Below are 27,903 nucleotides of genomic sequence, written 5' to 3'. Positions count from 1 at the left end.
ACACCAATTATTTATTTCTTATTTAAAAAATGAACAATGTGATATTTCACTCATCAAACATAACTGAATAAAAAATTTTTGTCGAGTTCAAAAAAGTAGTAATTTTTATAGAATAAAATAAAAGGATGTAATTCATTTCTGTAAAGTGTTGACAGTTAAGAAGTAAGATTTGTCTAATATAGACTATAAACAAAGTGAAATAATTTTTATACATATAAAAATCAATAAAAATTTTAACAACACCAATTATTTATTTCTTATTTAAAAAATGAACAATGTGATATTTCACTCATCAAACATAACTGAATAAAATTTTTTTGTCGAGTTCAAAAAAGTAGTAATTTTTATAGAATAAAATAAAAGGATGTAATTCATTTCTGTAACTAATATTTATTTTACTATTGTTATATATAATATTAACAATTTTATACTGAATTATTCTAGTCAATAAATAAAATGTACCATTTGATAATTAAATATATAAAAAGGAAGAAAGAAATCAATTTGTATCTAAGATGACATTTTTGTACTATCTTTTAATAAGTAATTTGATGATCTGCAGATCTCATTGAAATACTGAACAGGAATACAATATTCTAGGAATTTAGTCTCTTCATTAAAAATGATCCCATTTTTTTTATTGAAAGAATATTTGCCATAAATTTCATTGTGTGCAAATGATATGTCAAGATGTAATAAAAAGAAAATGCATTTTTTTGTAAATCTTTCACGATTCTATAACAACACCAAAATAAATATATTTTAATTATACCCATATGGTTTTATGTTTATTTGAATAGGAGTGCTTTTTAAATGGATAGTTGATGTATTCCAATATTGAAGAAAGATTTGAAACTTACAATAACCACAGAAACTTAAGATATTTTTTTTCTTCATCAAGTATTCTATTTAAACTAATTTACTATTCATTGGATATCTAACTAACTGACAAATTGCCTCTTTGTCTTTGAAATTTTAGGACGTTAGGCTCAAACAAATTTTATCATATAATTTGGCTGGTAAATATAAAAAAAAAATTTGATTTAAATAAAATAAGGAAAGTTTGATTTAAATCAAATAAATTTGATATCTTAGATAGTGATTTTTGCAAATAAAATACAAAAACAGTATCAGAAGCATAGACCTTTAATTGTTTACAATGTGTTGCATGGCAAATATCCAGTAGAAAAATCTGTTGAAGTTTTGTATTCAGTACTCGAAATGAGAACCTTTTTCAAAGTGTTTAGGAAAGAGGATCCCACTTTGTAAAAGTCAACGTTGAAATCCTTGCTCCACTTTTTGACGAGAGGTGAAGAGAGTTGACCCACGTAATATTGCACTTGGTACATATCCCGAGTAGAGAAGTCTACTCGAGTAGATTGTCGAGAAAGAAGAGGAGATTGTAGTTTGAATTTTGCAATCTTCATGGGGGGTATCCACATCAGGATGCACAGATCAGTACAATCAATCTAAAATAAAGCTAAAATGAGTTCAAATTATGGAAGAGATGGTTGACTGTGGAAAGCTAAGCACAAGCGGCACTAAGGGTCGTCTTAAGATTTCCCTGTCACTATTTCCGATCTATTTTTATGCCTAAGCTTGGAGAAGCGCACCATTCAATATAATTATACTTGTAGTGTTTTCAATATTATGTATTCTTTCAATTTAACTTTCTACAAAACAAATAATATAAGAATTCAGAAGACCCCAAAAGCATTCTATGATGCTATCCAAAAAATAACAACGGGAAATGTTTTACACAATTGTAGCAAAATAAAGAAAAACACTCAAAACGTGGCACATTTTACACTTCATTTATGTTGCGACATTAATTTTTTTCAATTTATTTTAGGCTCACGACCTATTAGAATTTATAAATTATAGAAAACTCTTATAAATGGTAAAATGTCGCGTACATTTTAAGAAAAAAAAATCATAGTGATATAACTCCTGAACAATAAGGCTGTTCACATATCACCTGGTAAGCATAACATAAGCAGATACACTGGCAGGGCTGATTGTGCTCCGGAAAAAATCCGGATTTCCGGACTTTTCGCTAACCGTGACCCGGAAGTTTCCGGAGATCGAAGGTTCAGATGTTTAAAAAAATTGGTGATCACAAAAGATTTCGGAAATCAAATTTCCAAAGGTGGAACTTAAAAACGCATTTTATTTTATTTGTTTATAAGAGAGCTACTTTATAAGCTTAAATTCAAGATTAATATCCCTTTTTTATCAGTAAATAGTTATTATAATCATAAACTCAAGAAAAAAAGACATACTATTTGTAAATTTCAATTGCTTCTCTAGGTCATCATAGGTACGTGTAAAATTTTAAATATATTTTAAGTAGACTGGGAAATATTGAGAAAAAGGAAAAAACCTTGTTTAAATTTTTTTTCTAATTTTCCGGTTTAAACTTTTTTATTTATTTATTAATTTTTTTTACTCAAGAAATTTTCCGGAATTTTGACTGGGGCTCGCAATCACCCCTGCACTGGTGGTTTTCTAAATTTCGTTTGCATTCAGTCAACCATCTGTAACAACATAGGTAAAAATAATGAGAATTTAGTCACAAAACAGAATGTGTCAAAAGTTGCTGGATCCAACAACACTTACTTTTGATTGAAATAATATTCGGCACGTATAGGACTTTTGACTAATAATAGTCCACAAAGATAAAAGGACCATTTTATGATAATATTTCTCTGAATTAATAGGTTTTGAATCAATCTTTTTCAATGCAACAGCGTCTACATAGAATGGCCTCAGGTCATCCTTGTTGCCACCACGCGACAGAACGGAGCTGCAAGTCTTGCATTTTATTTCTTCATCGCAAGTATCAATCAAGAATGTATCAAAAAGACTGGAATGCAGATAAATACAAGTTTCACTCACGTACAATGTATTCTTTTGAAGACCGTGTTTGGGAGTCACTTTCTTATGACAAAACCAACTCTCTGACAAATCTGAAAAACTGTCACAATATTCCTGAACACTGTTAAAAGTTTCAGGGCAGGTTGATAACGGATTATCACAATTTACGCAAATGACTCGATACGTTTCGTGACACTTTATTTTTGATTTGAAGAAGTCTTGTAATGTATGGGACTCTGATGCGCTTTCTTTCACACTTTCTGGAATTAATTCCCCACTTGAAATTTGTATCCGAAAATTGATTTCCACTTGGTTAACATCAACATGTTTTTCACAATCAGGGTTACTAATCTTTTCTGCACTATTTTGTGATGAATCAATTTCGAGAAGCCCATTGGTTATTGTAAGATCTGAATTATGACAGTATCGAGAAATAGTTAAAATGTCATTGTTTAGGTCAATTTCCTTAAACAAATTATCATGTACCAACACTGATGACGGAATTAAAAAATTTTCGGGTGTTAAAATCTTAACATCATGGAGTAGTTGACAACTATTACAAAATTGAACGGATAAATGAGTTTTTGTGCACGTAACTTTTATATAATTTATCTCCGTATTCTGAAGATTACATTTAACAGAGCATTGAGCTGATAAAATGTTTCGGTGTACATCAATCACAACAGAATACATTCTTAGTTCTTTCGTAGCATTAAGTTTTTAGAGATTTATTTGCTTAACAACTAAGTTTGAACTAAAATTGGCTTGTCTTTTATTTCACATTCTTTGTTTATTGCGGCTGTTTAACAGTATCAATCATCAAAAATTGATATTATTGATATATTTGTTAAAAAACAGCTTGTCTTTTAGTTTTGAAAATTGCGTTCGTAAATAGATAGAATACTTAGTATTTCAAACAATGACATGAACTCAAAAGTCAGAAAAATTTATTCTGCATTACAGTTCACATTACATTTTAGTTCTTTGAAAGCTAAATGCTAAATAAAATCTTAAGCATACAAAATTTCGTTTGTTCTTCGGAAACCCAAATACCGGTCAATGGACTTGTCATTCTAAGAAGTTTTCTTTTAAAACTGTAATTGCTTTCTTTTACCAAAAAGTAATATAGTGTATTTATTTTATGGCAGAATAAATTGAGTTTAGCAATGAAATTTCATTTTCTAAGCATCAGTTGATTCAAGCTTCAGTTGATAATGTTAAATTATGAAATAATTTTTAATCAATTTGTTCTTTCTTTCAAGTTTTTAAAAGATTTATAAGTATATTTAGTTTGGATTTGCGTTAAAAATATCTTCATGAAATAAAAATTTGTACCTTTTCAGTTATAATTTTTTAGGAAGAGTAGTAGTTGTATAAAACATTCAGAATGTTTAAGTTTTTACATTAGCTGCAGTTAAAAGATTTTCTTTCTTTGTGTTGATATGCATAATAAACTTTTTATGACCTATACATAATGGAATGATTTCATGATACGAAATATCCCCTACATTATTACATTAATCAGTTGTTTAACTTGGTAGAATGGTTATTTTGGTTACATAAGTAAAAAAATAAATGTTAAAATTTATCTTTATTGCATTGACTAATCATATTCATCTAACAAAAGGACCGATTGGTATGATTTACTATGATTCAGTTATAATTATTAATTCATCGATATGCAGAATAGAAATATTAGTTCATACAACATTATAATTTTAATAACAAACTTAGTTATAGCATAACATTAAATCACCTTATTTAAACTGCTTAAAGAGTTAGATAGCCTATATCATTTGATGATTTATTTTTTATAATTGTGTGTTCATTATTCTTTCTTCTAGAATCATGTGTGAAATATCCAGTCTACTTCTACGGCAGTTAAGAACTGTGTTGATATATTTATCTATGATCTGTTTAGTAAGTCTTTTTACAAAAATCATTTTTATTCTGTATTATTACTCAAAAAAAAAAAAAAAAAAATTAATATTCTTCTATTGTTCAATTCTATGTTGACTGATGTAATATTTTGATAGCTTTTCTGATTTTTAAACTTTTTTTTTCATTAATAAATATTTAATATTTGTTTTTAAAATTTATATAAGATGTTTTCCAATAGCCTAATATTGAAATTTATAAATGTGTTATTTAAATGAAATATATAAAATTTGACTGCTGCAACATTGAAAGGACATGGAGTAAAATATTTTTTTATTTTTAAATTCCCTTACTTCTATAAGCAATTATTTTTTTTAAGTTTAATTTTAAATTTATTTAAAGATAAATTTTAATTTTACCAGAAGCATTGAAAGTGCACATAATGTGATACACAGAATCATAGAAAAGTGCAAGCTGAGAAAAAGTTTATTTGACTGATGTTTCAATTACTATTTGATTGATGTTACAAATACAAACTATTGAAATTTTAAAAAAAACTTTTTTTTTTCATTATTATTACAAAATAATTTAAAACTACAATTTTTGATTTAATATTTAAAATAGTTAATTAAAAACTTAGATTTTTTAATGGAGTGATGCTATTTAATTTTTTATTTATAAATTTTTTTTTATGTTGTCCTTTATATCATGGAGTTCCCTTGTTCTACCTTGCAATCAATATTTTCCGTCGTCACAGAAACTTTTTTAGCATTAATCACTTAAAAAAAAAATAGTTAAAATCAATTTGGCAGAGACTGATGAAAATAAATTTTTTCTCTCATTCGTGCACCCACCTTTTTGTTACGATTACTTCATTGCATTTGACTTCCAGCCATCAAGAATTGAACAATAAGGCAATTGGTTTTTCTTCTGGGCATAGAGTGTTGTTTTTCGGCATTTAGTTGTCATTTTAGCGTAGTGCAACTTATTCATTTTTGGTGATGTCACAGTATTGTAAACATAAACTTTAGATACAACTTTTTATGCTATGTGATTTGGCCCGAATACATGCTTTTCAAAGTTCAGTTTTTTTTTTCAGAAATGATTTAAATAATGAACAATTACCTGAGTTTTTGGCAAAAAATGAAATGCTGCTTTAGTTCTGAAGAATTTATGGAACCACATTTGCAATGAAACATCTGCTCACGAAACATTGTTTCGTTTTTTGTGTCTGCGACAAGAAATCTGCAATTTTTGAGCAAATTTCCAAAATTAGGTGAATGAAAGGGGGGATACCAATTAAGAGTCAATAAACTGCTTGCAGAAAATTTTGTCTAAGTCTGCTTATATTATTCTAACATTATATAAGATAAAATAGAATATCGTCTATATTATATAAAACGCTAATAAGTATGTATCAATAAAACCGATGATATTTCTTTTCTCCCGTTGGCAACAGTTTTCATTTTTAATTGATGGGCTTCGGCGCGCAAGAGCACGTAGTGAGCATCATATGGCTAATCTACATTATATAAAACGCTAATACGTTTTAATCGATAGGCTTCGGCGCGCAAGAACACATAGTGTGAATCATATGTCTAATCGGGTGAATTCTCACCAAATTATCAAAACATTTCTCACAAAATTATCTTCATCGAAGCCGATGCTTTACATCCGGCATTCAGTACTACAGTGTAACGTCCCATATCCGGACGTCCCTTTCCCGGAAGGGTTTTAACAATCAAAATAAACAAACATCTCTCCATCTTCCCCTTTCCTAAAAAAAAAAAAAGCCATAAATCACCAGAAAGGGGAAGTGAAGATCTATCAAGACCATTGAGTGACCGTTAGTGACGCTCCTCCCTTGGAATGTAGGAAAAAGAGGGAGATTTGTTTTCAAAAGACCGCAACTGAGTTCCCTCCCCCCCTCCTTTCCCATGCAGGTGGCTAGTAAAGGAGGCATTTCCTGGAACCTTTCTACTGAAAGAAGAAATACTGTGGAAAAGGGTAAACAGGGCAAACGTTAAGGTGGAGGGGGAGTCAAAATGGAAAATTTGAATAGGTCTAAAAGGATACACATCCTTGAGAAACGAAACATTCGTTCTTCCCCATACCATGTAATATTTAGGAGGCTGGGGGAAAAAGGGGGTAATGTTCTTTCTTTAGCAGATTCCTTCAGTCATGGAAGAAAAAATAAAGAGAACCCGATCAGCGAGCCCCGCCTTTATGCTTGATTGATAGCCAATGATTGGAGAGAAAATAATAATTTGTTACTTCCCCACCCTCAACTTAAATGATCTCCTCTTTACGCTTATTTTCTTTCACAAATAAGGAGGAAATGAATTTTTCTCCTCCACCTACCCACCTTAATGAATGACGGGAATTTCCCTTTCTTGCTTGAATCATTCTAGTTAAAAATGGCGGATTATTATTTTCATATGTAAATTTTTTTTCGTTTTCTATATTTTAAGCAATAATATTTTTTTTCTAATATTTCATATTTTATTGATTAGATATTCTAATACTAAAACATTGATCCCCTTAAAAATAATGTTTATTTATTTTTTGCTTCTTAGATTTAGATCATTTTAAGCTTTATTCCAGAATGACATGAATTTCCCCTTCCTGCTTAAATCGTTCTAGTTCAAAATGGCGGATTAATATTTTCATAACTGTTCAATTTTATTCGTTTTCCCTATTTTCAGCAATAATATTTTTTTTCTAATATTTTATATTTGATTGATTAGATATTCTAATGCTAAAACATTATACCCTTTAAAAATAATGTTTATTTATTTTTTGCTTCTTAGATTCAGATCGTTTATTAAATCATTTTAAGCTTTGTTTACCTTGGGGGTCTATTATACGGAAAAATCTATTATACGGACTTCTGGAAGTTCCACCGATTCCGGATACGCGACTTTACACTGTATTTCATATTGTTTTACAACACATGGTTTTAGCTCTCTGGTGGGAAAGACTTTAAAACAAAACTTGCAACTGTCACTTTTCTCAACAACTTAAATTTAGAATAGTGTGATTAAGAAAAATATGTGAACCGTTTGCAATTTCAAATTAATATTGAAATGCACAGGTTTAGAATTTTCTACAGTGAAAAGTTTTCGGAGCTTCAGTGTTCAAAAAAGTATACAAAAGCTAGACGTAAAGAACATATCCAATGAGCGAGTTAAGCGAGCATCGGATTGCAAAGCAATCCGAAATGAACTGCGAAAGCAGTTCCGAGGGTTGGCGAGCAGGGGGAGAAGCCTCCTAGTATTTATTTATTACCTAACTTTTTCGCGCCAACTGTCACCGGTACGTGCCAGCAAGAAACACGCTCAGTTCTCGGCCGACATGCCGGCGTGCAAAAGCGTATTCTCATTCACCCCCCGGCCGTCACCCATTAGTGCCAGTGTTCTGGAACGTTTTAAAAAATAAAATTTTTGCCAGAAGATGGCATTGTATGTCCATATGGTTTCAGATAATTTTAAGAATCGAATCACCAATCATAGACATGGTTCTTCTCAATGTTATTTTTTCTGAAGTGTAATTGTGCAAATAAGTCCAACTCATTAATCTAACAGGTAAAGGTTAATATATATTTTTCTTCAACTGATTGTTGGTTTTTCTTCACAATCAGTTTCACACAAATGTCTTTTAAAAATATACATTTAAAAAATCGTTCTGAAACCTTAAAATTCTTATTGCTTTAAAGTTATTTAAATCTTTTTTCTTTTAGGGTATGTGTACGGCCATACCAGGACCTACATTGCTTGATCTGCAACGAAATGTTCATTCTGAAACGAATGAAATTTCAAAAGTATATATCGGTCGTTCTATCGGATATCTTCTTGGATCCTTCTTTGGTAAATAAATTAGAACTAAAAGCTGATTTTTTTTTTTAAAAAAAAGCTTTTTTTTATCTAAGAATGTTGTTTTAAGCTGTTCAACCCTTTAGAGATATTGATTTTAAATTATAATGTTGACTTTGAAATTATTATTTAAATTAAACTAATTAGGAAATTTTTTTTATTCTCATAATTTGAAAACGTTATCTGTCATCACTGTCTCCTTACATGTTTTATCTCAAATTAAAAAATGAAACTGAACCTGCTTTTAAAAACATTAAGAATTTTGTACTCATAACATGTTAGCTTTTCACAGTAAGTATAAAAAGAGATTAAATCAATAATTGAATCAATAATTGAATCAGTTGATTTTTGTCTTGTCAAATCACTACGTGATTTAAATGGAGTAATTTAAGTCACATAATTATTTTCATTATCATTTGATTTAAATCATGATTTTAATGTGATTAAAATCAGTCCATTTTCTTTTCAAAATCAGTTGATTTTTTTTATAAAGTTTATAAATTAAAGTCGAAAATATTTTCTGAAATTTTTATATAGAGAAGTAATGCCTAAGTTATTATTTAGTCTTTTAAGTAGACAAAATAAAGTGATCGATGAGGATTTTAGAACTTTTAAATTATAATTTGCCATTAGTTTAAAAAAAAAAAAGAAGCAAATGATCGAAATAATTTGCTGTTTCATGTACATCAATCTTTCAATTATATCTATTTAGTTTTATGTTTAGTGAAATTAAACACAAGGTCTTTTAAAATTTGTTTGTTTGTTGTTGAGTTCATTTAAATTTCATTTGAAATCTAACTTATAAATTGAGTATGGATGGTTGACTGGATGTGAACAATAACAAATTTCCTAAAACCGTAAGAAATTTAGAAAAACTTCCGACGTATCCCTCCACTCGTGTTATGTTTACGAGACAATGTGTATTTAATACACACTTAATATTCTAGGAAGTTTAATTATTGTGATTTGTGTTTAAATTTACACATCATTTTACCATTCGTAAGAGTTTCCTACAATTTATCAATTCTAGCAGGTTGTGAGTCTAAAATATATTTACCAAAATTAATATCACAGCATAAATAAAAGGTAAGGTTTGACATTTTTTGACTGTTATACCTTATTTGGCTATATTAGTGTAAAATAGTGTTATTTTTTAGATAGCGTGCTCGTGGAGTCTTCAGAGTTCATTTGTTTAATGGAAATTTAAAGGTAAAGGACGCGTTATTTTCTAAATATTACAAGTATAACAATATTCAATGGTGCGCTGTTTCATGCTCAGACGTAAAAATCAATCAGAAGTAGATTACAATGAGTTTTATCCTCTAGTGCCATCTCTGCTTACTTTTACACGGTCAACCATCCATTTGTTTCTACAAATTCATGAAAGTGTTGAACTGCTTGTATAAAAACAACAAGAATTTTCTTTTAATTCAGTGATATGTTTTCAATAATGTTACAATATTAATCGTTTGAATTAGAAATGTTAAATATTTTAATTGAAACATTGTTTTTAGATAATTTTAGGCATTTCTAATCATAGATTTGGTAAAATGAAAGAAAATTACATAAACATTATTTGAATGAAAAAAAAAGAAGTCTGTTTTCTTATTGCGATTTTAGTCAACCTGAATATAAAGTACATACTTGAATAATGTTTTCTATTTTTCAGGTGGTGTTCTGTTGGATCGTTTACAAAAACCTCAACTTCTGATGTTTTTGTTCAGCTTTATTATGTCAGTGTGTACGGCAGCCATACCATGGAGCGATGATCTTCTTTTATTGGTTGGAATAATGGCTTTTAGTGGTTGCGCAATGGGAGCATTAGATACTGGTAGGGAATCATTTTTTTTATTTATTTCCTTTCGTGTTTTTATTAGACTAGGTCTAAACAGTCAAAGTCAATGGTAAAAAATTTAAAGTGCTTTGACTCATTTAGGTCACAAATATGTTTTATTATCAGTTTTGAGTTATTTAACTTTTTTTAATGCACCTTACAAAATGGTTTTTAGGCTATAAAAGACATCAAGTAAGGTAATCGTAGGGGTTCATATATGCATATATATATATATATATATATATATATATATATATATATATATATATATATATATATATATATATATATATATATATATATATATATATAAAGGAATAAATTTAAAAAAAAGGGCAGGGCGCTTTGAGTTTTGAAAGAGCACTCATTTGACGTCTTAAATATTTATCAAATTGTGTAATAACTGATTTTAATGCTCAACAATTTTTAAATTATCCTCTCCTACAATTTTATGAGTGTATTTCCTCAAGTAATTTTCTTTGATTATCAAAATAAGAAAAAAATTTGCAGTTTATGAAAGTAATTAAAGGCATGCTAAAAGGCAAACATTATGCAATTTTTTTTCTTCAAAAAAAGTAAATTAGCAAAAAATGATTCATTGATAAACAACTTTTAAGCTTTCCTCTATAACTTAGACCAAAAATTATTAGGAAATAAACATTTAAAGATGCATTTTTTTTTTAAAAAAAAAGGGTTTTATTTAAAAAATTAGTTTTACGATTTAAAATTACTTAAATTATTAATATCCACCTCCCTTGAAAAATAAAATACAATCCCAACAATGTAAATATTGGTAATACATAGTAATCAGAATTATACCGATAAATACAGATACTTTTACCAGTGTGGAATTATTATTTAAAAACTATGAATAATTTTTTTCAAAATGGAATCTGAGTAAAAAAAAACAGTTTCTTTAAGGGATTGCTGCTTACTTTTACCAAAAGGTCACATTTATTAAGATCAAAGGGCCGTGCTTCAAAAAATGCTTAGGGAGAACACTGGTATATATCTGTTATCTATTGTAGTAGAGTTTTTACATTAGATAGATCACGTCTGTGAGATGCTCCATTTGGCTTTGTTGATCTTCTGTTGATCTTTAAATCCATAATTTTTGTAATCTCTATCATTAGAATCAAGAAATCTTTAAAAATCCATTGAAGTCTCTGAAATTCTTTGAAAAATCCCGGAAATGCTTAAAAAATATCATTAAGAATCCCTTTAAAAAAAACTAATTCTGAACCTTTAATGCATTTTACTTGGATTATTTCTTTTTAGGTTTGAATGTTTGGTGCTTAGATCTCTGGAATGATGAAAGCAGTCCTTTCTTCCAAGCTCTTCATTTTTTCTTTGGACTTGGAGCTTTTGTTGCCCCCATCATAGCAGCTCCCTTCCTCTCCCATAACGACCACAACGACCTGAACTCCACTCTTTCCTCATTCAACCAATCTTCTTCTCCTCTAGACTTCTCCGACTACGAGAAGGCAAACGTTATTTACATTTACAGTATAATTGGTGCTATTTCATTGTTTGTATCTTTGATGTTCATGTTTTTGTTTCTAACTTCTGTAAAACTTAATTCTTCTGATGAAATGCAGAAATACAAAGATCCAAAAGTGCGTTTTAAAATATCCATTCTTCTCTGTGCCTTTTTGTTGATTTGTGTGTATTGCGGACTCGAAATCGGATTCGGGCAGATGATAGCAATTTATGCCGTGAGGAGCACTCACAAGTTTACAGAGTCTTTAGCTTCCTATTTCACTTCCGTTTTCTGGGGGACATTTACTTTTGCGCGTGGTATATCTATAGTTCTAGCTGTGAAATTCAGCCCTTTTGTGATAATTGCTTGTGACTGTTCCCTAATGTTCTTTGCAGCGACACTATTAGTTTTGTTCGGAAATACTTATGAAACCTTTTTGTGGATTGGGACGGGAGTGTTGGGTGTCGGATTTGCCTCGTTCTACCCTTCTACTATCACTTGGGTCGAGCAGTACGTAAATATTGACAATAAAATCGGCTCCTACTTTGTTGTCGCTGCGTCTGTGGGTGAAATGGTCGCACCGCTGACAATCAGCCAATTTGTAAACACTAAACCCGAGTTTCTTTTTTATGCCACAATAACTTGCGTCTCTTTATGCGCAATGTTTATTATTATTTTAAGGATAATAACTACACATGTGGGTTTAAAGATACCCATCACAACTGAGATTTGCTCACCCACCGAATTACTGGAATCCGAAAAACAGTGTGACGAAAAAGGTACCATAGGTGAAAGAGAGACCTTAACGAAAGTTTAGATTATCTCTTTCTACTTTTAAAATTAAAAAAAAATTATAAAAAGTTCTCTGCTATTTAAGATGTTTCATTCCTGATAATTTGTACTATGTATTGAGACAATTCCATTATTAGAGACACAACATTGTCAAATATTTTATAGCTTTAGATTTAAAAAAAAGTGAAACAATTTTACTAGTTTTGGTTAAAATAGATCTTGGGCATTATTTATATTTGCTAAAATTTCTATTTATTTTCATCAGTAAAACAAATTAAAACGTTCTGTTAAAAATATTAAATTGAATTATATTATGCAATATATTAAATCATTTCAAATTTTAATTTCTTAAAGTATTTGCAGTCATACCTAGCTTTATTTTAATGAAAAATATTGAAACTGCTCAATTTTTTTCTGAAGTTATATGCATTGCATTTAGTGTGTGTAAATATTATAATGGAATCTCCCTTTGATAAAGTTTCTTAGTTATTCTTACTTTTCACTTAAATGCAGTAATATCTTTGCAAAGTCAAACATGCGATCAACTGATCTGTTATACACATTTACTGCTAGGCCCCTTCTTTTTATGCTTACCTAAAAATAACTAAGATATTTAAAAAAGAAATATTATTAGTCTGTTTGAAGCAATAAAAAAAGCAAGTTGAATTTGCCCTTACTATTCCTTGATTATTACTCTGCTAAGCATTTATTTTCATACTAGTGGTATTAAAACAAATGACAAAAATATATATGAAAAAATGTGTATAATTTTATGATATACATGAAGCAAGATTTTATCTGCTTTTTTTTGCTTTTCATGAAAGAAAATAGTGTTGAAATGTATTCTCTGGTGAAATCGATAATCAAAAATATTGAAAATGCAAAAAAGTCGAAGCTCACACTCAGGGTTGTTCTGGGATTTTCGTATGATTCTTCCAGGTTTAAAAACTAGGAGCAGGGCTTCCACGCATTTCTCGTAATTCTGTGTATCTCAAGACTATTGATTTGCGGAAGTCCACGAATCGAAATTCGACAAGAAATCCGCCGATTTTCACAAGTTAAAATTTAAATTGCGAAACTTTCGTTAAATTGCGATAAAGAGACACTTTCATAAATTTCTTTATATCTATATTGAAACCACAATTCTGTAAAGATTATTAAAAATGCTATAAAATTTAAGAATAAGACTTTTTGTGCTTTGAGGAATACAATATATTTTGTCCGTAAAACTTTCGCTCAGCCTTTTGCTCAACTTGGTGTCTTGAAATAGAAAAAAGTGAGGGTCTCTTAGAGACCATTTATATCAACCAATGTTCCTTAGACAAAATGCAGCCAGAAGAATCAACAAGTCTATTACGGTTTAGATGTAACTTATAAAATTCGTGTCCAACCTGACACTCTCATATCCTTTGGGGGAAACCTTTGATGATTTTTAATGGAGGTTCCCCTGGAAATTAATGCCGGCACCTCGTATAAATTAAATTTTTTTAAAATTTACAGTGTTGAACTTCTTAAATAGCTGAGAATAGTTTATGAATGTCGTAGATCTATATTACAAACTACATGGTTTAGATGGGCACAGTTAATAAATGAATGTTTATTTTTTAACTGTTAGTGGAATTGAATTTTAACTGTTCTCTCTTTTAAGTGTTCATACAAAAGCACATCATCCTCTGAGATCCCACAATTTGCTTCATAAATATCTGTGATTTTTAATGTAGCTAGATCAAATCAAATCTCAATTTTTATCGTCTATAGAGTACTTATTTTATCTCATTGTTGAACTACTACCAGGGGTCAATCTTTAAGTTTTGCATAGCTTATAACTTACAGTTTGTCTCAGCCCACCTGAAAAAAGAATTTCCATTCAGTAATTTGTAAACACAATTTTATCGGAAAGAAACCTATTTTACTCTGGAAGAAACTGTACAATAGGGTTGATGTCCTCTTAGACTAGGGGTGCACAACTTTTTTGAGTGAAGGGTTGCAAACATGATAATTTTTATATTAACGTTGGTGTTCTGTTCACCAAATATTTTAATCAGTAAACTTAACATATTTGCAGAAAACTAAATACTTTTATTTATTTGAATTTAGTTAAAATTAAAAAAGTGATAAATTTTTTTAAAAAGCTTATTCCATTTTTCACAATAATTAATTTATCAAATATATATATATATATATATATATATATATATATATATATATATATATATATATATATATATATATATATATATACAGGGTTATTCATAATTCCCTCCGGGGCTTCGAAGCGTTATAGTTAAAAAAAATGAATATCTCAAAAAAGAACATATGAAATTATTACGAAAGTATTCAAGTTTTAATTTAAGCAGTTACCGGTAGATGGCAGTAACATGTACCACTGAAGCCAATTGTAGTAAAGAAAAATGGCGTTTACATGCAGAGGGAATTATGAATAAACCTGTGTGTGTGTGTGTATATATATATAGCATAAATATTTGGGGGGAGGGGATATAAATTCTAACCAAAAAGAAGCTTATGGAATGAAAGTGCAAAAAAGTGCACATTTTATAGAGTAATATAAATTTGAATTAAATATTTAGTAAAAGAAAATGTATAATGTTTAAATTAAAACCAAATGAAAAGAAATTTTCTAATGTGTTCTGAAGCTCTTGTGGACTGCATGCGGCCCTCAGGCCAGGGGTTGTGCACCCTTGTCTTAGATTGAGAAACATCCCTGATCCATATTATTTTGATCGTCTCCTGCTTTGGTTACACAATAATCTGCCTGCAAAATTGAGCTCTTTACGATAGACAGGGACCAATACAGATTGCATCTTTAAGATTGCTTTCATATTAGTTACTTTTTTTTATTTTTTATGAAAGAGTTTCTTCCACTTGGGTTCGAATAAACCTATTTCTTCCAGGCTTTCTTCTATTTTTTTCAACACAAAACAAACTACTTGCCACCCTTGCACGTGTGTTGAGCTCATACTCTCTTGATATTTCAGTAGTTTGTTGCCAATGAAAAGAATTATTTTCATTGTTTTTTTTAACAATATAATACACATTAGTGTTTTATTTCATAGCAATAGAACCTTAGTTTTTGACGAAAAAGTTTTCACAAAATTTAAAAAGTAGAAATTTTGGATGGACCCCTGACTACCCTGTGATGGGTGTGATATTATAGTAAATCTTGTTGTGACCATTTTTTCTTCATCATTTAAATCAACATGTGCTGGCTCTTTTTCTGATTAATTTAGTTATTGGTTCATGTGTTTTTGACATATCTGGAATATTTCTCATAAATTTATCTTCTTCTTAGGCATAGGCATTTCTAAATTTTTCTTTGATGGTTTATTACTTAAGGCTGTAAAGTTGGTTGGAAAAATAATGGCTTATATATATATATATATATATATATATATATATATATATATATATATATATATATATATATATATATATATATATATATATATATATATATATATATATATATATATGTATATATGTATATATATGTGTGTGTGTGTGTGTGTGTTACAGCTGATTTCTTTAAAAATAAAAAAAATTATGGGGAAAAAAATTGTTGGTATAACAAATGTGAATTTTTTTAAACTTACCTTTTCTAGAATGATTTGCATATCTTCATTTAAGTTAGGTTTAATCTCTCGTTTTGTAGCTTCTCATATCAAATTGTGTCTAATTTTGTTTTAATCAGCGGTTTAAATTTTTATTATTTGTTGAATACTTATTTGTATTTATTAAATGTTTTCTGTATCCTAAAACCATAATTGCAGAGATAGGTTAGCATCCCCTAGGGAATGGGTGTCAATGAGATAGAAAAAGCAGCAGTGTTTCAGTGATTGGCTTCAGTTCAAAGAGCTGGAATTACTGAGATTGTACTCTACTTAAATTTTTCTCAGCCATATTTTTTTGTGTCTACATTTCTTAATTTCATTCTACTATTAGCATCTAACATTTAAGATATTTTTTTTTCATTCTTTTATGTTCAGTATTAGGTAAAAAAAGAGAAAAATTATATATTTGTTTTAATTGAAGTATTAGAATCTCTTTTACATTTAATTTATTGACTAAAATATTTTTACTTTTAGTTCTACATTAAGCTGAGTTTTTACAGTATTACTAAGCTCTCCTGCTAAACTGTAAGCACCGGTGACTTAGTTTTTTTAAATATGTATGTGATATATTTCTAACTACTGAAAATGGTGTGTGATGTTTTTATATATATATATTGCCTTAAAAACAGAGTAAAAATATGACTCTTAGATCAAAATATGATTAGGTATATGGAAAGTATTTGTCATGTTATCAAATTTGTAAAAATGTGAAGATTAGTTTCCTAAGAATACAGGAATGATACAGCTGCGACTATTGTGTCCATCAAAATGTACTTTATTGCGACCATTAGAGTAAAACTATTTATTTTATGCTTATTGGCAACATTTTTCCCCAAGCTACAAGAATTTCGAATTCTAAATTAACTTTAAAAACGAAACTAGCTAATTTGAAAAGCTAGTTGTAGAAAGTGGAAAATGTACACAGTGTATAATGGGTAGTTTGCTATGCATCTTTACCTATCTATATTTAATATTCATATTTGCGTATGATTTTCACTTCATATGTTATGTTTCTCCGAATTAAAAAAATCGTTTGTTGTACTTACTTTATTATCCTTAACAGCCTGCTATTTTCATTGTATTATTATTAACATGAGTATTTATCGTTTAACTAAAAATGTGCTAGCATCACATATAACGCCATGTTCTAATTGGACCAATTATACTTTCTTAAAAGAACGCTATATTTTTTACTGAGGCAAATCTTCTGGGCCATTTTCTGTTTTTGCTGTATTATTCCTGTGATTCATGCTTGGCTATGAATTGCAATCAAAAAGTTTAATTATTGATTGTTATAAGATTATACAAAAGGTCAACTAAAATATGTACCACTATTTGTAGAATCCTTGGTCAAAAATATACCATTAAGGGATTGCAAATTAATATTTAAGTAAGAAAAAAACAAAAATGCTATTGTAATTGGACTCATGAGAAAAGCTTATGTAAAAACCTGTTGGATTGTCTGTTAAAAGTGTTTAGAAGTGGAAAGAAACACGTCCCCAAATGCTCTCAGACTACATGTATTATGAGCAGACTAAATAACTCCTTTCTCAATCTGCAGGAAAGCAAACAGGTCTTAATGATTTTACACCTACTTTCCTCACTATTGATTTGATAGATTTTAATATATTTTTGGGACTTAGCTTTTGACAAGGATTTTATTTATATAATATTAGGGGCGGTGATTAAATAACACCCATTATAGTAAAACTGTTTCATTTTGTCGTTACGTCTGGAGTGTTATTAGTACAATCACCTAATTATGATGAATTCTTCCAAAAACATGTTTTTTCAATGTTACAAATACAGTATTCTTTTTATACTTTTGATTTTTAAAAAAATATTTTTGTAACAAGTATCGTTTCGTATGAAATATGTTGTATTATTTTCAGGGGAGGTTTACAACTGTTAGGTTAAAATTTTATGCACAGTTTTGAATTAGTGTGTTCTGAAAAAGATTCTTTTAAATTTTAGAAAAGGGGAGTAAACTCTAAATCATCATTAACCTGCTAATCATTACTACTTGCAGCTCTGAAATTTTTTATCTTACATTCGATATCATTTAGAAAAATGTTACAAAAATTATATAATTTTTATAAACTACATTAAAATTAATGATGAAAAAAGTTACATATTAAATTATAACTAATGTAAATTCTTTCTCACTGCACATTATAAAACTAAAAACAAATGAATTATAAAATTTATTAAATATGCAGTTAGTTTATATCAATAATGTATTTTCCATTGATGTTTTCTCATCTAAATTAATTGACTCTTTGTTGCATATCTAATTGCTTCCCTCCCTTTAAAATTTATTAGAATGTTGAGCTTGAGCAAAAATAAATTGTTTTATTTTGTCAGGTTATAACAATTGAATAGTGGTTTTAAACTATTTAGTTGGAAATATTAATTATTTTAGCTACTTCATTTATTTTTTTTAAATAAACGTAGGTATTATTCATACATCAGATGCTTTGCTTGGTAAATATTAAAAAAAAACCTGATATAAATCAAATGAATCCAATTTTTTTTAAAAATTTATTTTTGAAAATTATGATTTTGGCCAACTGTATGTTTAACCCTTATTGTGTATCAAGGATATTTGAAAAGAACTATAAAATTTTCATTCTTTAATCGCATTTCTTTTTCTTATTTTGTATTACACACAGTATTTGCATTTTATTGTTAGTTTTTGCTTATTTTGTAATGTTTCCCCAAGCATCCTGTACTTCAGGTTCCCACTTCATGTATTTTATACTCTTGTCATACAGATACTTTAAAAAAAATATTTGTAAATTATGACTAATTGTGATAAATTGTGTAGTTTTACTGAGTATTTTTGTGTGTCAAACAAATCAAGTACTTTTATATTTTTAATTAATTGGAAAATGTTATATGCACTTGAATTGTTATGGAATCTCATAAATGTCTACTACCTAATAAATTTGACATTACTTTTTCTCTATTCAGCTGTTTTTATTGCTACTTACCAATGCCAGCAAGCATGCTTGGGAAGCAAGCAAATTTAAAGCAGAGGGTGCGTTTCTTGTTTTTCAGTGGCTCCATCTATTGCCAAAAATGTGATTTCAGCCTCAGACACACAAGTCACTGTCTGTTTTATAGGATGGGCCCATTCATACAGCCACAGATCGTAATTTTGACCTGAATCGAGAACAATTAATGTCCAATTCAATACCCCCAGAGGTATTGATTTGTCCTAGGAACTCGGAGGACTTGCTGACCCCCACAAATTTAGCGTGCACTAGTCACCATTTTTCAGCCGGTGGGATTCGAACTTCTGTTCTCACGAATACGAGTCCAACGTCCTACCCTCCAGGCTATCCTGACCCAAAAAGTAAATGATTAAATTGTGTTCTATCATGCACAGTGACGTGGAAAGGGTTGCACCGCCCCCCTCTCATTAAAGGGAGAATACATTCCACGACTACTAAGTCCTGAGTACTGAAATCAGTCTTCATAAAAGTCAGTGAACTAAGTTCCATCAATAATTATCTTTTCCAACTCGTTTCTTATATTCTTTATTTTTTCCTTTAAAATGTAACATATTTTCTGTTAAAAATTCAAATAATATGAAACAAAATGTATTTTTCCCAATTATAGCGAAATGATTAAGTAATGATGTCATCTCAATGAAGGAATGGGTCATCTGCTTTACTGTTACTAAATCTAAATCTGATTGAGTTCGATCAACGTATTGACATGCTGGTCGAAGTTAAGTAAAAATTATACTGAAGACAATGTTGAAGTGGAAAATATGACGTTTATTTACGTCGCACTAGAGCTGTACAGTGGGCTATTGGCGACGGTCTAGGAAACATCCCTGAGGATGATCCAATTAGAATTGTGTGTTTATAGTGTTCTGTCAAACATCTTTGAAGCATGGAGTCTCTGTTCTTCATCTTTGGAAGTTATAATAATCCTATGTAATGAGAATGCAAGAACAACAAAATAAAATAAATTGTTTCTTTATTGGCGATCGAAATGGGCTGCAGGTGGCGTAGAGCAGAACTCTTTTTCTTATGGCAACACTTCACATGCTTTCCCCATTAGCGTGTGGAAAGTCATAGAGGAAGGAAGTACGTTAGTTTCTCTCTTGATTTTCATATAGATTGAAATCTTTTAACTTGAAAAACTATATGGAACTGAAAGCTACATTAAACATAGTTCTAAAGAAAAATATTATGGAAATTTTAAAAAATATTCTTATTCAATAAAAAGGAAAAATATTAAGAAAAGGGAAAATATCGTAGTACATTCCTATACAACTGAAAAGAGGAAGAGAGGGAAGGGAGAAGTGCTAAAGGCATGAAACCGGTCTCTCCCCAGATGGCGTATTCGAGTGTTGCGATCGCGAATTGTTACACATGTGCAGACTTATCTTATGTGCTCATTACCATGTACGGCTGATAAGCCCTCGTCAAGAACTATAGATGAGGGATATCTCGGCATTCTGAGGTGGTCATGTAACCTAAAAAGAAATGAAATGTAGAGATTCTGTGGAAGTCAAGTGAGATCATGTCTTGGAGGAAGTGGAAATTCATGTTTAATTCTTGGTCTCAGGAAGAAGGGAACGAAGAAGCTCTCCTCATTCTTTATCAGTTCCTGCATTTCATTGAAAAGCTGAAAGCGGCTGGCAGTGTCTTTGGGTTTCCGGGGCTAGGTCTTTTTCTCCTTCGGCTTCTTCCTGGGTCTTGCACCACAGGTCGTTGCAGTTGATGCAGGTCGGATCTGGGCTTCGAACACCTTTCAGGCGGACAGGATCGGGAGATGTTCAGCTTCGCTGGGTGGGGCCAAATTTTTGGCATCGGTAGCACTGTATTTGGTAGCGTCCCGGAGACGCTCTTATCTGAACTGGACTCCTAGCAAAGATCTGGTGTTGAAGTTGCTCCTATTCGGTCTGGTATCTGATGGGTTGATGAGGATTATACTCCTGTCCGCTTCTTCTCTTGAGCTGAACTATTTTCAATGGATTGAGTCCAAATTCTTGAAGATTCTTCTCCAAATCTGAGATGTTGGTCTTTAATCCTCTGAGGAAGATTTTCAGCTTTTTTACTTGGTGTAGAGTCATTTGAAGAAGTAGTAGTGGATATGGGTGGTTCCTCTCGCTTCGTCTGAACTGTATCTGCTGGATTCTAGTTCAAGGCGGTTGGGCTCGCCGTTAGAATCTGTGTCCACTGTCATCGTGATGCAAGTCTTCTTTTTTTCCTTTTCTGTTGTTTAACAGAAGGAGTCTCAGTAACGGAAATCTGGTGTTGTTCCCCAGTCTTTAAGCTGGTTGTCAAGGCTATTTCTATCGGTGTGGAGGTGGTCAGCTATCATTTCAGGTCTCTCAGCAGATCCTTGATCAACAGGTAGCGTTCGAGCCTGTATTCCATTCCGAATTTGTTTACATAGCAGGTATCATCTCTCGCTTATTGTTGTTCGTAATGGTCTTTATTGTCTCTGCAAAATCTAATCTTTTCGTCGATGTTGTCTGGAGTCGCTTTTTTACTGGTGATCTAGTAAGGTAGTATCTTGAAGAACTGATTGTCGGTGAGCTTTTTAGTCTAGGCACAGCTCAACATTCGTGTTTAAGAAAACAAACTTCTAGCGATACTTCATTTTCGTCGCACTTAAAGCTGTTGGTGACGGTCTGAGAAACATAATGAATATAATCTTACAACATACCATCAAAATTTTTATCGTCAGCCTCCCCCGTTTTGTTAGCCTATTGACCTGCGCTCGAAATCGAGAACTTAACAGTAGAACAGTTAAATGAGGGCCGATACCGTGTACCCTCGGTCAATTCGAAGGCTGATCAAAGTGGTCAACCACGTGCTCCCTGTTCGCTTTCAGTGATGCTTGACGTCGGTGATCTATCCGGCAATTGTGTTTTAAGATCAATTCAATCCACTGCATGACGTCAAAGAAAATGGACACGGCGCAAATCGCGTGTTTAAGATAAGGAACTCAACAAATGCTTGTTTAAGAAAACGGACATTGCCTTTTAAAAAGATGGACGTTGCGTTTGATTTTGTTTTTCAAATGTCAGCTATGACGAGTGTTTTTTTTTTTTTAAATCAATGGATTCAAATAATTTCGTTATTTGTTGGCGTCCACGCGCCTTATAATATAATGATTATTACATTGACGTTGTATGCACTTAGATTTTTAAAAACCACTTTTTCGTTGAATGTTCTGAATAGAGCCGTGGTGGTTCAGGGAATAGAGCATTCGCCTTCCAATGAGGTGAACTGGGTTAGAATCCCAGCGATGGCTTGTCGATACGAATCCTGCACCAACACTCGCACCGACCACAGTTAACCGCTTGAGGTTTTCGTTGTTTCCCTCTCCATGTAACGCAAATGCGGGTTAGTTCCATCAAAAAGTCCTCCACGAAGGTAAAATTTCTCCCAATACTTGATCCAGGAGTTCCCTTGTCTTCTGGGTTGGGTTCAAAGTGAAAAGGCTGCAGAGTTGAACATTGGGCAGCCGTAAACCCAAAATCGGGTCGGTTGTTCAACGACGATTATAAAATGAAATCTTTTGAATACTAAGATATGCATGAAGAAGTATATCTCAGGGATGTGATTCTTCCGCGGATTCACGGATTTCCGCTTTTTTTTCAGATTTTTCCATTTTTCCCGCTGATTTCCGGTGAAATTTTTTTTTGCACAAGTTAAAATATTTTATGAGGAATTAAATTTTACGCGAAGCGAAAGTATTGAAGTCCTCATTCCTCCCTCAAACATTGATTTTCGTATTTACCTGATTTAAAAGTTGAACGTTGCGATTCTTAATCAGGCGATTTAAATGTCGTACATTGCGATTCTTATTTACGAGATTTAAAAATCCAATATCGCGATTTGTAATTACGCACTTTTAAAGCCCTATATAGCGATTCGTATTCATGCGAGTTTAAAATCCAATGTCGTGATTCGTTTTTGCGGTTGTAATATCGAACATCGATTTTCCTATTTATGCGTGCTTTAAAAATTAGACAGTGGGATTCGTATTCGCGCTATTTAAGAATTACGTATCGTGATTCGTATTTACGTGATTTAAAAATTACGCATCATGATTTGTATTTTCGCATTTTTTAAATCCGATGTAGAGTTTCATATTCATGTGATTTAGAAGCCTCATTTCGGGATTCATATTGTCTTAATTTAAAATCATGCATGTGATTCATATTTATATATTCATACAATTTTTAAATTAATCATCAGGATTTATAATCACATGGTTTACAAGTTTAAAAATTGCACTTTTTTGTCAAATTTTTGTGTATATATATATATATATATATATATATATATATATATATATATATATATATATATATATATATATATATATATATATATATATATATATATATATATATATATATATATATATATATATATATATATATATATATATATATATATATATATATTCTTGAATTTCCTCTTTTTTACTTTCCAACTACTCTCATCCCTGATATCTGTAATATACTCAGCCACCTTGATACCGAAAGCTGACTATGCTTAGTGTTTAGAAATGTAAGTACAAAATTCTTCCTATAGTTGTTGAATTTGGGTTAAATATTGTTTTCAACCCATTGTCAAAATGGGTCTTGGTTTGGATTTGATGGCGTCTACGTATTTTTCAACTGTGTTCAAGAGTAATAGTGCGTCTTCATTGCATGTGCTGCTATGGCGACCGCTGCTGTTTAATGTATTTACATAATAATAATTTAAAATATTTTTATATTCTTTTTATTAAAGTACTGTCTTGACGGTGATTTCAATATAAATATGAATGCTGAAGAAGGAAAAGTGTATTGTGACGTCTTGAAACACGTACATAGGGCAAGATTTGAAAACCAATCCGACGACAAACATCAATGGAGACAGTTTTTGCAACCCATGACTTGAAATGCCTTTAAAGGAGTCAATCCGGAAAGAAAAAGCATTTGACCAATGGGTAACCAGTGATAAGGCGATCACAACTTTTACTTTAGTTATTTTTATTTATTTTCTTTGTCCTCTGCAGTCTCTCTTCTTTATGATGCTTTAACAGTCTTTTTCTTCCTAGCAGCAGCACTTGATACTTTCGCTGGAACGTGCAAACACTCCAAACAAGCATATTAGGAGAATAAATATTGAACATAAATTAACATCTAATTAAACATGTAACATAAAAATATTATAAACAATTAAAACATTAGGGCCTTAAAACTATTAGAACTTAGAAAAGGTATAAAAATATCAAAAACATAAACAAAAAGTTAATAGAAAGTGATTCAGTTTGCTGAACTTGTAGTAGCTCACGAGCCCTCCAACTTCTCTCGTAGATGTTTTCTTCAAATCCCCAGGTGCTTCTGCGTTGAATATAATTCAGGTAAGGAAGGTACTTAAGTCTGTAGAGGTAGGCGGCAAGACAGTCAGGATCGGTTGCCAATCAAATTCCGTCTTGTATGATTGTTACCAATGTGTTCGTCTAGGTTCATTGCATGTCTCGCCAAAACTACAGCTGTCAATGTAAGGGTAATTGCTTTCAGGGGAGTTAGAGGGTATCCTCGAAAGAGCTCGGCTTAATATTCTCTTGGCATGATATAGCTATTTTCTCTTGGCTCTTACCTGATAGAGGTTGCTATATAGCCTGGTATGAAGAAGGATTTTTCTTCTCAGGAAGAGTAAGATCGAATTTTTAGTTTTCGGAGGGAAACTTTTCGAAGAATGAACGAAGCGAAAGAGCTTTACTTTGACTAATCACCATTTAATGAAAAGCTTAGTTTTAAATAAATCTGTAATTTTAAATAAACTATAGAATTAAATAAAATATCAACTATCAGAACATTTTTCTGAACATTTAAAATATTTTGACCTAAGCCGTTATAAACAATCACATTAAAGAAGTATTTGAATTCTTTAAGAATTGTAGCTCAACTCTAAATTTTCATTCAGCACAATTATTACATCAATTAAATTTAACGAAATCGATTGTAATGTTATTATTATTATGATTAATAATTTTAAACTATATAATTTATCATCTGTATCAATGAGGTTTGAAATTGAAACACATATAAGAATTTGATATAATAATGTGATTTCAGCTTAAAAATATAATTAGAAATTATAACTTTGTTTCAGGATTTTATGTGATTATGATTGAAACTAATGTACTGATATTTAGGCCGTGGTATAGACTTGGGAAATAAAGAACTAAATTAAATTCATATGTCATGTTCAGTACAGAACTGAGAAATCATTCTATAGTCTTTAATAATATATCAACAAAATATTTTCGCAGCAATTTTATTTATTATTATTGAGCACAACATTGTTAAATATGATTTTATAATTAACTCAATTTTTTTCCAACCAAACTTTTTTTTAATTCACTTTTTCATAAATCTTGATCCTGAAGCTTTACTTTATAAAACTTAGTTTTTTTTCACAAATAAATTTTTCAAAAATTTATTAGCTTCCAGAAAAATCCCCTTTAACTATAAAATAAGTTAAATATAGTTGTTTGGTTTCTGTCATAGGAAATGAAGAAATGTTAATCAGTTTGCTCAATCCAAAATTTTTTTTAAATTTCTTTGAAATTATATTATGTACAAAAAAAAAAACAATTATGTGCAAAAACCTTTTTTTACACATAGAGTATTCAATGAACAACGCCCGTAAACTACATTTTTAAAATTCTTTCAAAAGTAAACTTGAACTATTAGTCATGCTCCATGTCACAAAATAACATTAAAGTATTATAAAAATTGCACCAATAATTTATGAGGTAGGAAACATTCAAAACATTGAAAAAAGTCTGAATAGCAGAATTAAAAGAAAGTAGTTTAAAGCCCAATTAGAAATATTTCTCAAGAAATACTTTAGTGGTGTTTAGGTCATTGAATTTCTCATACTTAAAAAAAGTTTTAAAGCTTTCAAAGGTTTAAGAGACAGGCAATGCAACATTAAACCATTGAGCGCAATAAGTTTTCAATTCACTTAAAAGTTCACTGGAAAGTTCTCGAGATATGGCGAAATACGTAAAAAGTAAAATTAACATTAAGGGGTTCAAACATTGCATCGCTTTCCTGACCAAACTATTGGGACAATATTTCCCAGATTGCGGCTACCCCTATATACTGGGGATCAAAAATCCGAATCCGCCGAAAAAAAAAGTTTTTCAGAGTAAGTGCGTTTTAGTGTCTGATTTCTTAACTTAAAAATATTGTCTGTTATAACGAATTGGCATGTTTGAGGTCACCCTCTCGAACCATTAAGATTGCGTCCTAGAACGTAAACATCCGAGCATTAGATCAAAAGTTATTTTTAGATTTTTTGTTTACTGAGCACTGTACACTAGAATTTGATTTTTCTTTTCTTTTTGAAATTTCGATTTTAATGCCATTACTTGAACCTCCTTTGGGCAGTGCTTCATTTATAAATTCAATCTCTGCTTTATTTTTCTCTTCACTTTTAAACTGTAGAAGACTTTTTTCTTTATTTGTAAATTATGAAAAAATTATTAATCTGTTTGCGTAAACAGTTAATTCACTAAAATGGGACATTCTCAATTAATTCCCCAGTTTTAATAGTCATTTATATCATTATTAATCATACACAATTATAATAAAGGAGAGTTTGATTAGAAATTTAAAAGTCTTTGCTGCAATACTTAGAGAATTTTTATTGACAAAACCCGAAAACATGACAGAATTTTCAAGTCACTTTTTTTGGAGTAAAATGCATTTTTATTTAAAAGGGAAAAATATTGACTTAATATCTACAAGATAAAAGATTCTCTAATCGCTAACACCAATGACAGGAAAAAATACCATTTGTCTTTTTTTTTCTTTTCCACAAAAAGTTTAAAACTAAAGATTGTTGTTCTTTCATTATAAAGCATTCGCATAATATTCTCGGATCATAGAAAAATTTATGACGAAGTTATTTATCTACCATTTTACAATTATAAAATGAAATAATTATTAAATTTCACTTGCATTTTAAAATGTAATACTCAATTGTTCAATGAGTTTAACTATTATTATTATAAAGCGGTGTAAAATGAATATTTCAACTAAAATAATTACTATTAAATAGCGGCTAAAAATTTTCTTAAGCATTTATAAATATTGACTTTTCTCATTATTGCTAAATAATCTCTGTGCCTGCTTCGAAAAATATATAAAGAATTTCATAATAACTGAAAATTAAATAAAATTTAAAGAAAAATTGTAAATGGTCATCGAGCAGAATCATTAAGTTTAATTAATCAATATAGAATTGGAAACAAAGTCTCTGTTAAACAATAAAAAAAAATTTGAAATCTTTTAAGTAAACAGTTAACTTTATTGTAATAATCGTTTCATTCTTATGGATTAAAAGTTATTGTGAAATTATTAATTTTAATTAGTGGGTGAGTAGGAAAAGAAGTTCGCTGCTCGAAATACATTTAATGAAAGTTATGAAAATATTACAGTGGTTGTGGAGGTAATAAACTATAATTTTTTATATCTTAGTTTTATTACGACCTTTT

General features: G+C 30.2%; 2 protein-coding genes across 3 annotated transcripts; one reads left to right on the top strand and one right to left on the bottom strand.

Moving 5' to 3' along the window:
- Nucleotides 1–1,130: 1,130 nt before the first annotated feature.
- Nucleotides 1,131–3,710, bottom strand: LOC107453826 (uncharacterized). Its single transcript, XM_016070789.5, has 2 exons — nt 2,620–3,710; nt 1,131–1,469 (listed from the first exon to the last, which is right to left on the bottom strand). Exons 1-2 carry the CDS (start codon nt 3,568–3,570, stop codon nt 1,155–1,157), a joined length of 1,266 nt encoding a protein of 421 aa, XP_015926275.3. The 5' UTR covers nt 3,571–3,710; the 3' UTR covers nt 1,131–1,154.
- Nucleotides 3,711–3,779: 69 nt separating this feature from the next.
- LOC107453814 (sodium-dependent glucose transporter 1A) lies at nt 3,780–14,263 on the top strand. Of its 2 annotated transcripts, none has more exons than XM_016070776.4 (5): nt 3,780–3,973; nt 4,722–4,797; nt 8,495–8,621; nt 10,297–10,458; nt 11,740–14,263. In XM_016070776.4, the coding sequence occupies exons 1-5, from the start codon at nt 3,873–3,875 to the stop codon at nt 12,756–12,758; spliced, it is 1,485 nt and encodes a 494-aa protein (XP_015926262.3). In that variant the 5' UTR covers nt 3,780–3,872; the 3' UTR covers nt 12,759–14,263. The 2 variants fall into 2 exon arrangements, with proteins under 2 accessions (XP_015926262.3, XP_015926261.2); XM_016070775.4 differs by having other exon boundaries at nt 3,872–3,997.
- The last annotated feature ends 13,640 nt before the right edge of the window (nt 14,264–27,903 follow it).

Source organism: Parasteatoda tepidariorum, chromosome 5 (assembly GCF_982258835.1).
Source record: "Parasteatoda tepidariorum strain Cologne lab strain chromosome 5, Ptep-v5.0, whole genome shotgun sequence".
Classification (NCBI taxonomy): domain Eukaryota; kingdom Metazoa; phylum Arthropoda; class Arachnida; order Araneae; family Theridiidae; genus Parasteatoda; species Parasteatoda tepidariorum.
This window is presented reverse-complemented; position numbering and strand designations above follow the sequence as displayed.

Bases quoted from the DNA above. Each gene is read 5' to 3' on its own strand.
- LOC107453826 (XM_016070789.5), bottom strand. From the start codon at position 3,570: ATGTATTCTGTTGTGATTGATGTACACCGAAACATTTTATCAGCTCAA. The intron at 1,470-2,619 runs GTAAGTGTTGTT...GCTTTATTTTAG, and splicing joins GAATATTATTTCAATCAAAA to ATTGATTGTACTGATCTGTG.
- LOC107453814 (XM_016070776.4), top strand. From the start codon at position 3,873: ATGCTAAATAAAATCTTAAGCATACAAAATTTCGTTTGTTCTTCGGAA. The intron at 3,974-4,721 runs GTAATTGCTTTC...TCTTTCTTCTAG, and splicing joins AGAAGTTTTCTTTTAAAACT to AATCATGTGTGAAATATCCA. The intron at 8,622-10,296 runs GTAAATAAATTA...TCTATTTTTCAG, and splicing joins TCTTCTTGGATCCTTCTTTG to GTGGTGTTCTGTTGGATCGT.